This window comes from Pelophylax lessonae (assembly GCF_965119305.1).
Source record: "Pelophylax lessonae genome assembly, chromosome: 1".
Taxonomy (NCBI): Eukaryota; Metazoa; Chordata; class Amphibia; order Anura; family Ranidae; genus Pelophylax; species Pelophylax lessonae.
The window spans coordinates 117,185,727-117,199,576 of NC_138768.1; the positions used below are offsets into that span (position 1 = coordinate 117,185,727).

The 13,850-nt window shown below is 43.3% G+C and overlaps 1 protein-coding gene across 1 annotated transcript in view; it reads left to right on the forward strand.

Annotated features, from left to right (window-relative positions):
- SGTB (small glutamine rich tetratricopeptide repeat co-chaperone beta) overlaps positions 1 to 12,988 on the forward strand; it is a 103,414-nt gene extending 90,426 nt beyond the window's left edge. The window contains exons 9-11 of the mRNA XM_082243365.1: positions 2,509 to 2,546; positions 12,654 to 12,737; positions 12,865 to 12,988. Coding sequence (XP_082099491.1) covers positions 2,509 to 2,546; positions 12,654 to 12,737; positions 12,865 to 12,976 — 234 coding nt within the window. The 3' untranslated portion in view covers positions 12,977 to 12,988. The remainder of the gene's footprint in view (positions 1 to 2,508; positions 2,547 to 12,653; positions 12,738 to 12,864) is intronic.
- The last annotated feature ends 862 nt before the right edge of the window (positions 12,989 to 13,850 follow it).

A 13,850-nucleotide genomic window follows, 5' to 3' on the forward strand; every position in this document is an offset into this window, starting at 1 on the left:
AATTCAGAGATAATTGGTTGGCATTGATCTTTTGGTGATCAAATGTTAAAATTGAACATAAGTTTTTTTTTTATTTTTTTGGGCCACCATCATAGAATTAAAACTAAACTCAAGGCAAGCAACTAAACTACTTGAAATACATATATGCAGGGATTCCCAAATTACGGCCCTGCAGTTGTTCAGGAACTACAATTCCCATCATGCCCAGTCATGTATGTGAATGTCAGTTTTACAATGCCTCATGGGATGTGTAGTTCTGCAACAGCTGCAGGGCCGTAGTTTGGGAATCCCTGCATATATGGGAACTGCTTTACATGCTAAAGGATTTGTAATTCTCTACTGTCAACTTGGCAGAAGCTGTTAATTGGACAATAAAGGAGTCATCAACTCAGGTCACTTTGGTCTTAATTTCTGTACATATGTTCACTATCAGCAAAAATGTATTAGACGTGCCTGATTGTCTCAAATCGCTGCCCTTCCCTCTTCCAGCTTGCGTAGGAGATTACATTTGTCTGAAATTAAAACAAATTCAGAATGCATATCAGATGTTATTTTTATATCTGCCAGGAGTTCAAGTGACACTAGACGATATCCTTATAATCTAAAAACAAACCATACACATCCACTACTTAATGGCCAGATAATCTATTTTTCAGGAAATAATTTATTACTGTTTTTTACTGCCTCCTTCTAATGTACTTGAGATCCCAATCCTCTCCATTTTTCCCCTCACTTCCATTTGTTTGGAATGAGCAGTGCAGTTGCAGTCATGTGCAATGCTCTATTCATACTACAGATCCTATGGTCCATAGCCCCTAGATTAGCAGTTCTTAACCTGGGTTCGATCGAACCCCAGGGGTTCGGTGAGTCAGTCTCCGGGGTTCGGCGGGGGGGACAAAGGGGCAATTGCTCCCCCCGAGAAAATATTACTGATTGTGAGGCCGAGCGCAACCCGGGAAATCAGAGCTGCGGTCGGGACAACTCACAGCCATTACACATAGACACTTGACACTCCGCCCTCTGTACCTCCCCCAGGAGGTAGGTTTCCAGCCTATCTCCTGCAGGCTGCTTGCTGCGTGAGTGGGCGGGATGGGGATGTACCTGACCACGGAGATCGCGCCCGCCTGGAAGAGGGAAGTGTGAGCAGCTGAGCAGAGGGAGCCGAGTGAATGTTCCTGGAGGTAGGCTCAGCTAGCTGTACATGGTGGATTCGTTTACAAGGACCTCTATGCTACGTCTGCTGAGTTACTGCAGCTTAGCATAGAGGTGCTGTTAGCTGACAGATGGAAGTGCATGTCCTTTTCATTTAGCTCAATAAAGCATTGTGAATACCCCCTGGTGTGTGCCCTCCTGATACCCCATGGAATGCTCTCCCAACACCTCCCCCCAATGTGTGCCCTCCTAACACCTCCCCAAAGTGTGTTCCCTCTTGACACCCCATGCTATGTCCTCCCAACCCCCCCAGTGTGTGCCCTCCTGATACCCCATGGTATGCCCTCCCAAACCCCCCCCCCCCCCAGTGTATGTCCTCCTGATACCCCATGGAATAACCTCCCAACACCTCCCCCCAGTGTGTTCCCTCCTGACACCCCATGGTATGTCCTCCCAGCCCCCCCAGTGTGTGCCCTCCCAACACCTCCCCCCTCAGTGTGTGCCCTCCTAACACCCCATGTTTTAATGGTTTTGTTCTTTGTTCTTAATGGTTTTGATTTTTGAGATACAGTCGCCAACACTTGCAGGGAGGCCCCAGCGAGATTTGAACTCGCGACCCCTGGTTTACAAGACCAGTGCTCTAACCCCTGAGCTATGGAGCCTTTTTTTTTTTTTTTTTTTAATGGTTTTGTTCATTTTGTGCACCTATGTATAAATATATATCTAAATATATACCTATGTTTTGAATTTGAAAAAATCATATTTTATTTTTTCAATTAAGAAGGGTTCGGTGAATGCGCATATGAAACTGGTGGGGTTCAGTACCTCCAACAAGGTTAAGAACCACTGCCCTAGATCATCTCGAGAGAGGGTGGCTCCATTCAGTGGGAGGATGGAAAGCAAAGGTAGCCACCCTCTAATAGGAAGTCGGATCCCAGCAGCAAAAAAAGCATGAAGTTGAAGATTTGGTGGGAGCTGATAGCAATAGCATGTACTTCCAAGTATGTTTTTATGCTTAAAATAAGTTGTAAATAATTTAGAACTTAATTATACGGGTTTTGATTTATGAACCACTAGCTTAGGCAGTATTTTATTACCTCCCATTTACTTGACTCATACAAAGTGTGAACACACTGAGAGATCACAGCCTGGAGGGAGCATACGTCATTTGGCTCACATCCTATCCTGTGACACCTCTTGTGCAGTGACAAAATGCCATCAGTAGTGACTGGGGCAAGGAAGTGTTTTAGCGGAATATACTATATCATTAATTTATCAATGTTCGACTGTAGCAGTATGTAACTGTCCATTGCTATTAATGAGCCTGTATGTTTTATTTTTCCTCTCCTCTTCCAGGCAGCCAGCTTGATGCAGGATCCACAAATGCAAAGACTGTAAGACCTATACCTTTCATCTATTTTATGTAGATTACTCATTTTAATTGGGCAAGATCACCCTTAGGAATGATCCCAAAATGTAAAATTACACAGGGTTCATTTCTATTAAGTGTTGATTAATTACATTCCATTACACAGGAATACTAAGCAGTTTGCTTCTCAAATAGTTATACAGTAAAAGAGAATTTTTACAGCAAAGAATGTTCAAGGCACATTCTGTCCCAATGAAACATTGGTAATAAATGTATATTTATAACACTTTATAAGTCCTCTGAGTCCATTAATTCATTTTTTCTTAATACAGTGCCTGGTAAAAAGTAGGTATCTGAGGTTTAAATAAGACAGGTTCAACCTGCATACTCCAAAAGCATACCTCTTAACTGTCACTGATTTCGAGGGACTGTCCCTGACTAGAAACAAAGTCCCTCTGTACTCCTCTGGAACACAGGATCCATGCCTTCCATACTGACAGAACGGCAATATGCCTTGTTTACATAGGCAGACCGCCGCTCTGTCTGTCTACAGGATGATCAGCGGTCTGCCTATGTAAACAAGTCCGATCACCTATCTGTCAATCTGTAAGGCATGGATCCTGTGTTCCTGCAAAGCAGGGACAAGGCTCCATGCCTTCCTCTAGTAAAAGCACCTCCCAAACTGAAGTAAAAAATATGCTAGGCACATAGTTACCTTTTGATCGCCCCTGATGTTAACCCCTTCCCTGCTAGTGTCATTAGTACAGTTACAGTGCATATTGTTTAGCACTGATTACTGTATTAGTGTCACTGTTCCCCCAAAAGTGTCAGTTAGTGTCCGAATGTCTGCTGCAATATCGCAGTCCTACTATAAGTTGCTGATTGCTGCCATTACTAGTACAAAATTAATAAATCAATAAAAATGAATAAAAATAGCCCATAGTTTGTAGACACTATAACTTTTGCACAAACCAATCAATAACGCTTATTGGGATTTTTTTTTTTTACCAAAAATATGTAGCAGAATACATATTGGTCTACATTTATGAATAAATTAGATTTTTTAAATTATTTATTGGATATGTTTTATAGCAGAAAGTAAAAAATAATGTTTTTTTAATTTTTTTTCAAAACTATTGGGTTTTATTATGTTTATAGGACAAAAAATTAAAAAACGAAGAGGTGATCAAATACCACTAAAATAAAGCTCTATTTGTGGGGAAAAAGAACATCAATTTTATTTGGGTACAGTTTTACACGACCGCGCAATTGTCAGTTAAAGTAATGCAGTGCAGTATCGCAAAAAATGGCCTGGTCATGAAGGGGGGGGGGTAAATCTTCCGAAGGTCAAGTGGTTAAGGGAGGGCGTGGCAGGGGGTGTGTCCTATGCCTACTTATTCTTTTCTAATAGACTCCCTCATTCCCTCCTCAGAAAGTTGTGAGGTATGCATAAGGCCCCTTGCACATGCGGTAGTCCAGCTGCAGTGCGCCCCTCCCAGCATTTTAGTGTGCCGGTGGGAGACAAGTGCAGCATCCAATCCCACTGCAGGCAGTCTGTCAGAGTCTATATCAGGCTACAGTTGGATGGGACTGAACGCTGTACTGGTGTTTAGGGCCCTATGTGTTCAGGGACAAATGCCCAGAAAGCAGCTCTTGTGCTTTATGGGCCTTCATCTCTGAACGGACAAGACCCTAAGTGATGGTACCACTCATTACACTGTTCAGCCCAATCCAGCCACTACTTGCTATAGATTTTGACAGACTGCCTGCGGCGGGGCTGGATGTTGCACCTGTTCCTCTGCACTAAAACATCTGAAGGGACGAGCTGCAGCTGGACACCCCCATGTTTAGAGGCCCTCAGGGTTTTATTCATTGGCATTGAATTTGGAATGCCTGATTTCTAATTTGATTTATTAGAAGTAGTGGTAAATGTAGAGGTGTACATACCTTTTTTTTTTTTTTTACATGCTAAGGGACACTTTACATGGATGTTCTGTTTTGTGTGTTTTTTTTTAAATATACAGTAGTTGGATCTAAACAGATGTAAACAGATATTTTTCATTTACCTCCATTCTCTTTATGTCCATTTTTAGGCAAGAAACATTTTTTCTTTATACTTTTGTCTATTCACTGGTTGTTAGGATGGTTTTCCACGAGATTATTTGATGTCTGTTTTTCATCCGTCAATGGATGGATGAAAAGCGGACAAAGGGTCCACATGTGTGAAAGGGGCCTTAATTTGCATTTTCATTCGTTTAGATTGAGCACGAATGTCAATTTTATCTATAATTTGTTCCTGTACTATATATCACCTTTATTTTTAGGCACTGTTTGAATGAAGATCTAATGTATGTCTATTCAAATATATTCAAAAAGTAAAAAATTAGGAGGGCCCTGTTCATGGAGCTTACAATCTAAAGGGAGGGGGAGGTGGTACAAAAGGTAATAGCTGCGGGGGATAATCTGATGGAGGTGACAAGGATACAGTTCTTAGGTGGAGGTGGGGGTAGGCTTCCCTGAATAAGTGAGTTTTCAGAGATCGCCTAAAAGTGGACAGGGTAGGGACTGACCAGACATACTGGGGCAGGGAGTTCCAGGATATGGGAGAGGCTCTGAAGAAGTCCTGGAGGCAAGCATGGGAGGAGGTAACAAGAGTGCTAGAGAGCAGGAGGTCTTTTGGACGATATCTGCAAATGAGGTTGGTGATGTAGTTGGAAGTGATGTTATGGATGGCCTTGTAAGTTGTGGTTAGTATTTTGAATTTTATACGATGGGGTAGGGGGAGCCAGTGAAGGGATATATCCTGTGCAGCGCAGCTGTAGCTGTGACCACAAGGAATGCTGCAAATCCCTTCACACAATAACTTCCTCTAATATACAGTCAGGTCCATACATTTTGGGACATCGACAAAATTCTAATCTTTTTGGCTGTATACACCACAATGGATTTGAAATGAAACAAACAAGATGTGCTTTACCTGCAGACTTTCAGCTTTAATTTGAGGGTATTTACATCCAAATCAGGTGAAAGGTGTAGGAATTACAACAGTTTGTATATGTGCCTCCCACTTTTTAAGGGACCAAAAGTAATGGGACAATTGGCTGCTCAGCTGTCCCATGGCCAGGTGTGTGTTATTCCCTCATTATCCCATTTACAAGGAGCAGATAAAACGTCCAGAGTTCATTTCACATCTGCTATTTACATTTGGAATCTATTACTGTCAACTCTCAATACGAGATCCAAAGAGATGTCACTGTCAGTGAAGCAAGCCATCATTAGGCTGAAAAATCAAAACCAACCCATCAGAGAGATAGCAAAAACATTAGGTGTGGCCAAATCAACTGTTTGGAACATCCTTAAAAAGAAAGAATGCACCGGTGAGCTCAGCAACACCAAAAGACCCGGGAAGACCACGGAAAACAACTGTGGTGGATGACCGAAGAATTCTTTCCCTGGTGAAGAAAACACCCTTCACAACAGTTGGCCAGATCAAGAACACTCTCCAGGAGGTAGGTATATGTGTGTCAAAGTCAACAATCAAGAGAAGACTTCACCAGAGTGAATACAGAGGGTTCACCACAAGATGTAAACCATTGGTGAGCCTCAAAAACAGGAAGGCCAGATTAGAGTTTGCCAAACAACATTTAAAAAAGCCTTTACAATTTTGGAACAACATCCTATGGACAGATGAGACCAAGATCAACTTGTACCAGAGTGATGGGAAGAGAATAGTATGGAGAAGGAAAGGAACTGCTCATGATCCAAAGCATACCACCTCATCAGTGAAGCATGATGGTGGTAGTGTCATGGCGTGGGCATGTATGGCTGCCAATGGAATTGGTTCTCTTGTATTTATTGATGATGTGACTGCTGACAAAAGCAGCAGGATGAATTCTGAAGTGTTTCAGGCAATATTATCTGCTCATATTCAGCCAAATGCTTCAGAACTCATTGGACGGCGCTTCACAGTGCAGATGGACAATGACCCAAAGCATACTGCGTAAGCAACCAAAGAGTTTTTTAAGGGAAAGAAGTGGAATGTTAAGCAATGGCCAAGTCAATCATCTGACCTGAATCCGATTGAGCATGCATTTCACTTGCTGAAGACAAAACTGAATGGAAAATGCCCCAAGAACCAGCAGGAACTGAAGACAGTTGCAGTAGAGGCCTGGCAGAGCATCCCCAGGGATGAAACCCAGCGTCTGGTGATGTCTATGCATTCCAGACTTTAGGCTGTAATTGACCGCAAAGGATTTGCAACCAAGTATTAAAAAGTGAAAGTTTGATTTAGGATAATTAATCTGTCCCATTACTTTTGGTCCCTTAAAAAGTGGGAGGCACATATACAAACTGTTGTAATTCCTACACCATTCACCTGATTTGGATGTAAATACCCTCAAATTAAAGCTGAAAGTGTGCAGTTAAAGCACATCTTTCTTGTTTAATTTCAAATCCATTGTGGTGGTGTATAGAGCCAAAAAGATTAGAATTGTGTCAATGTCCCAATATTTATGGACCTGACTGTATGAACATGGCTGGAGCATGGATGTTTTTAGATTACTTGTTGTACATACAAGTCCCATAGGTTAAACCTTAAACCATAAACCCACAGTGCTCAACCCTTTGAAGAGCAAGGGCCACTTAAGTGATTTGGTAAACGGTCACAGGCAACAATGAATAAAGGGGTTTATCCCCGCCAAACCACAAATGTAAAGGAGCCCTTACTGCCCCAATGCCTCTTTCACACTTATGCGCTGTAGTTGACCCACACCGCGGGTTCAGCACAATGCATCTATAGCTTTCCTGTGGGTAGGAGTTTTGGTGCACCTTCAAAAAGCACACCAAACCTGCAGGTTATAATAGAAGTCTAATACTCAGTACAGCTAACCCACAGGAAAGCCGCAGGTGCACTGCGCTACACCTGCAGATCAGTGTGAAAGCAGCCCAACAACCCTATTTTTTTGTTGTAAGTGCTAATATGCCCATTGCAAAAGTGTAGTGTATGTGATGTTTAATGCACTTACCTTTTCCTCTTCCACCTTTTGCTGGCTTCGCTCTCCAGGCTGCTAGAAAAGTCAGAAGTGAAGTGCACTTGGTATCACTCCTCCTGGAACAGAACCCAGAGCTACAGAGAAAGCATTGGCTTATGTGGGGCTGGCTCCATGCACTCTGATAGTCTGGGATGGCGGGTCAGCAACCCGCTATCCCAGAGCATGGGCATGAACTTCCCTGGTTTGAGGTTGTGGGCCACATCAGGGGGCTCCATAGGCCATGGGTTGAGCAGCCTTGCCTTAAACCAGGGTTCGACAAACCCCGGTCGCCAGGTCGCCATGGCGACCAGAAACCGCGTCCTGGCTCCTGATTTGCCGCCAGCCCACTCTCTGCAACTCCTGACTGACTGCCCGGACACGCAGCTCAGAGTGTCAGGCAGCTGATGCTTCGCTCTCCCCCCTCCCTGGTCTCTGTGTTTTCCCTGGAGCCGTGCAGTAATCTGAAGTCCGGCTGTGAGTAACATGAGAGGGGAGGGGGCGGGCCTCCTCTCCTCTGCCAGAGCACGGTCCGGAATGGCTGCTCTCTGAGCTCTCTTCTGCTGCCCGTAGCGTCCTTATCAGGCTGGTCTTCCTCCCACCAGAGACCACAGCGGGAGTTCAAACCTTGGAGAAGAGTGAGGAGGAGGAGGGGGACCCGGCAGCCTGTGTGCCCTTTACCTGACCTAGCAGGCAGACTGTCACTACTGTGAGGGAGGGGGGAGAGTTCTGGTGGAGGATAGAGCACGGGGGCTGCCTGTGTGTGTTCTGTGTCCATGCTGTGACACACTGAGCCGCTGTTCTCATAGTGCAGTTGTTTAAGGTGTGCTGTGAGGTGGAGGAGGGGAGATGAGGCTGGCATGCATTAAAATGATCTTTTTATGTCCTCTGATAAAGCCTTGTGTATTATGAACAATCACCACAGGGGGACACACAGGCAGGAAGTAGCTGCAAAGAGGCAACAGAAGATCAGCAGCGCTGGGATACTTCTTTCATCCTTTTCTGTGTTTGTTTTATTTAAAATGTCACAAAGGCTTTATTTAGATGTGCAGTTGGGTGGTAAAAATGTGCTGTAAAGACATGTTTTTGCCACCCACCAACAGCCACCCTTAAGCTACAATAGGCAGCAGATGAGGGTATTTTACATGCCGCAGTCATGAAGCATTAGCATAAAAAGGAGTTTCCCCTATAACAGGTTTTTAATGTCATTCTTTCTGGCCAGCCCATAACCTTAATGTAATGCGTTACATTGGAGTTATTGACTGACCACTCTGCTGTAAGTTAGTTAGGAGGCGCAAATTACTTGCCCTGACAACCCACGCTACCAAAAAAAAAACTGGCTCCTAACTTTTTTTAGCTGGCTCCTAGACTCATAGCAAATTTGTCGAGCCCTGCCTTAAACCCTCTCTACAGGGTAATGTTTAGCCACAGTGGTCATTAGTTCTCATCTGCAAACCTGTCACTGTAGCACCATCTAGTGGATTCTGAGATTTATATTCTGTGCATTGAGAAATGATATTAGTTTTGGGTAATTTTTTTCATTAAAATATTTAGGGAATGCTTAGCAGCAAGCAATTGTTGAGACAATGAGCACTACGCAATATAGTGTGTGTATAGTGTAGTAGTCTGTTACACACACACACAGTACTGGGGTCAGGAATATGTAGCACACATAGTCCATTAATCAAGAGTAAAGAAACCACAGACTACACTGGCCAGGAGTAAAACATAATGCACAAAATGCTGGGGTAAGGTGTGTTTAATGTGCAGAGGTCAGGAGTACAAAATGAAAAGAATGCTGGCATCCGGTTGTATAACCTTCTAGCACAAATTCCCCCCACATCCCACCTCTCAGTACTAATCCTTACCTTCATTCCCAATCCCCTTTCTCCTTTAATCTCTCCCCCTTAACACAAATCCTCTCTTACCCGAATCCCCCCCCCCCCAATCCAAAACACAAATCATATCCCCCCCCCATTATTTCCCCATCTCAACACAAATCCTCTCCCTCCACCAAAATCCCCCTTCCTAGCACAAATCCTCTCCTCCCAAATTCCTTCTCCCCAGCAAACATCCTCCCTCAAGTCCCCCAGCACAAAATAACTCAACCAAACCCCCCCCCCCCAGCACTAACTCTCTCCCGCAAGTCCTTTCTCCCCAAGCACAAATCCTCTCCTTACCCCTAACTCTCAGCACTAGTTCTCTCCTCCCCCAAATCCCCTCAGCACAAACACTCACCCCCGAAACCCCCCAGCATAAATTTTCCTCCCATCCCCCTCCTGAACATAAGTTCTCTTCTACCCTTAAGCCCCACAGGTACTAGTTCTCGCCCCTAGAGAGGTGTACTGCCTGAAAAGCTTGGGTAACTGCCCACATCCCTTAAATGTCAAAAGGCATTGAATCTGAACCCCCTAGGGTGACTTTATAGGGCATACAATGAAAAATATATCTTTGTAGGAAAGTGAAAAATTATTTATTCATAAATATACATAACAAATACAATAAATAAAATCACCATGCGGAAACACAAACAGACATGTAGAGTAGGTACATAAAGGACCTAAAGTCTGTTGAATGACAGAGAGGGTGCACCAAACTTGTTTCGAGATGTCTGAAAGTTTTCCCTTCATCAGGGGTGAAGGGTTATGGGTACAGTAATATCTATAATTCAAAATATATATATATATATCTTATTAGTAAACTTATAATACATCAAAATGTTCCAATAAGAATATCAAAGAAAAGAGACAAACTGACGCACAGAGAATGTACAACCAAGTCATACCGCATGTATTAAAAAATCATTAAGGAATAATATACTTCTGGTGCTCCTAAAGAAAGCCACACAGGGGAAGGCATGAACCGACGCATAAAAGATACTCCACCAAAAGGGTGAAGATGGAATCTATATGTAGTAGAAGTAAAAATCAGTAAAAATATGATATACCGGTACATATTATATTACTATTATATAGGAAGAACACCTATAGTTAGCCTTGTCCCACATACAAGGCAACTTACCTGTATTTGTTAAGGTCTAGTCTATATATAGGGGAATATGGACCCCAAAGTTAGATATCTTGATATAGATGGGCAATGCACAGATGGAAAATGAGAGAGAACAGGGGCAGTAAGTTCCAGAAAAAAAAAAAAAAAAAAAATTCTTGCCCCTAAATCCCCCCCCCCCCCTCTTATCACAAATCCTTTCTTCTCCCAAATCCTACCCTATCCCACCCCAGCACAAATCATCAACAAATCCCCATCATTCCACCTCCCTAGCATAGATCCTCTTCCCGTATTCTCGCTCCTAGAACTAATCCCCCCAAGCACATCCCCTCCACACAAATTCTTCCCCCTCCCAAACTTCCCTTCCCAGCACAATTTCTCCCCACCATGTTCCCCCTCTTAGCACAGTTCCTCCCCCTTCCTCTTCAATTTCACCTCCCCTCCCCATCCCCCAGGTCAGTCTGTCCCCCATTCCCAGTATAATGCCCACCCTCTCCTCCCCTCCGAATATACATACTTCAGATACATTGTGGCAAGGGAGATATTCTTACTCCTCCTTGTGTGACATGTTGAGGAGCAGAGGAAGAGCTTTGGGGGAAGCCTCCCTGGAATCCAAATTCGCTGACTCTGATAGGCAGCCGGCAGGGAGAAATGTCAGCTGCTGTAGTGGTTCAACAAACCTGCAATAAGCATTTATATTGCTCCAGTGGGATTGTTGCGCTGGGGCCCCAGGGCATCCCACAGGAGATTGCGGTGCATGTGCCCTGGGTGCCAGGCGCTAGCGATGCCACTGGCAGGCAGAAAGTTACATAGTTGGAAGGTTAAGTAAAGACTCAAGTACCTCCAGTTAAACCTGAGTATGTTTATGTCACTACCATTTTCCTTATCCCTGTAAATTGTGTTTTTCAAATTTATCTACACTCCCAACTGATACCACCATTTGTGGAAGAGACTTCCACATCCTTACGGCTCCATCAGTAAAGAACCCCTAATGCAGTTTAAGACTGAGCTGCCTCTCGTCCAACTTTATTATGTGACTGTGTAACTTCTTCAGAGTCCTTATGTTAATTTTTTTCCTCCCAATGCTAAAGTCACCATTTAAAGATTTGCATATTGTGATCATATCCCCTCTTAACTGCCTCTTTCCCAGAGAGAATACATTTAATTTTGTAATTTTCATAACTAAGGTCCTCTGGCCCCTTATTAGTCTTGTTGCCCCTCTCTCCAGTTCAAGCATTGCTGCCAAAAAATGGACCACATACTCAAGATGTGGCCTAACCAGAGTTCTGTAAAGTGGTACAATTATATGTTTAGTTTTATCTCTTGAGTAAATAACCATTTTAATGCAAGATAGTAGTCTGTTAGTCTTGCTTGCTGCAGCTTGGCTTTGCATGCCATTGCAGAGTTTGTCATCTATTAGGATCCCCAGATCCCGTTCCATCCTTGATTCCTCCCCCCACCCCAAAAAAAGGTTTTCCTCCTAGTAAGTAGCTTTAGTATCCAAGTGCATTACTTTTAAATATTAGGCCTCATCGACCATATAGCTGCCAACCCCTCTATTTTAACTAGGTCTTGTTAAGTTGTTGTGAAGTTATTAACCTGCTGAGCTTTGTATCATTACGGCTCATTACTAGCCAGCATCTTTATCTATTGTTAATGCATGCACACTTATATACAGTGGCAAGAAAGAGTATGTGAACCCCTTGGAGGTAACCCCTTCATGAAACACATATATGCGGCACCCAGGAAGTGGGCTTTAATCCTTTGCGCTGCATATAAGTGTTCCTGTGTTTATGCTGGAAGCACGCGCTATTGTGCGCTCCCAGTACTGACAGCCTTGGGTTTTGTGCTAACAATCAGGACCCAGGGGAACCAAATCCTAATGACATGATCACAGTGATCATTCATTCTGTAGCCCACCAATGTTGTTCCTCCCTTGGGAAGAGGAGAAACAACAGACATCGTTGCTAGCAAGTAGGCAAATTATGGCAGAAAACCAGTTAATTCCAATGGGGTTCACATACTTTTTTTTGCCAATACATGAAAACTACTGCATTGTTACTGTACAGCTCTTACTTCACTTGTTTAAACTCTTGCAGGATGTCTGGGATGATGTCTAATTCTGGAGGGGGTCCTGCAGCTGGTGTTGGAGGGCTAACAGACCTCTCAGGTCTTATCCAAGCGTAAGTATGCAATCTCTTAGGACTTTGTGATTGTTCATAAAACTCAATGAAAACAATTTAAAAATTAAAAAAGAAACCCGAATTCCACATAATAATGGTGATAAATGGTTTCATCTATGTTTTGCAGTGGACAACAGTTTGCACAACAGATTCAGCAGCAAAACCCTGAACTGATACAACAGCTTAGAAACCATGTGCGAAGTCGATCTTTCAGCGGGACCACTGAGGAGCATTCATGACACCACACAGGTTTGTACCAGATAGATATACATATTTACACAATGGCAATGTATAGGTACAGCGAGGCTCTGCCTGGGTTCATTCTGAAACTTTTCATCTATGTAATTCTATTTCTTCCAAAGTTCTGTTTTAGAACCAGATGTTCTTTTTTTTAAAGTGAACCTGTCAGCATAATAGGTTAAGGCCTAATAGAAGAGACTGTGGGGTTGATTTACTAAAACTGGAGAGTTCAGAATCTGGTGCAGCTGTGCATGGTAGCCAATCAACTTCCAACTTAAGATTGTTCATTTAGGCCTCTTTCACACGGCCGCTCAGGTGTTTTGCTCCGCTGCGGGACTTTTTTTTTTTTCACGGAGCGGATGACACTTGTGTCATCCGCTCCGTATGTCCGCTTTTCCGTTTGCGGATGATATACGGACATAATGTAAGTCTATGGGCATTGCGGATGTCAGCTGATGACACCACTGACATCCGATTTTCCTTCCTTTCTGTTTTTTGAACGGAGGAAAAATAGGGTTCTGTTCCGTTCCAAAAAACGGAACAGAACAGAAAGGAAGAAAATCGGATGTCAGCGGATGGTATTCCGCTGACATCCGCAATGCCATTGACTTACATTATGTCCGTAAATCATCCGCAAAAAAATAGGAAGATTTGCGGACATACGGAGCACCCGTGTGAAAGGGCCCTTAAGGTTTGACAAAAAAAAAAAACAAAAACAAAAAAAAGAATAACTGGAAGCTGATTGATTGGTTTCGTTGCAGAGCTGTACCAGATTTTGCACTCAAGTTTTATTAAATGAACCTGACTATACTTACCTTTTCGGCCATTTCTTGCTGGCTGCTACAAATATTCAGCTGGCTGAATGGGTCAAAT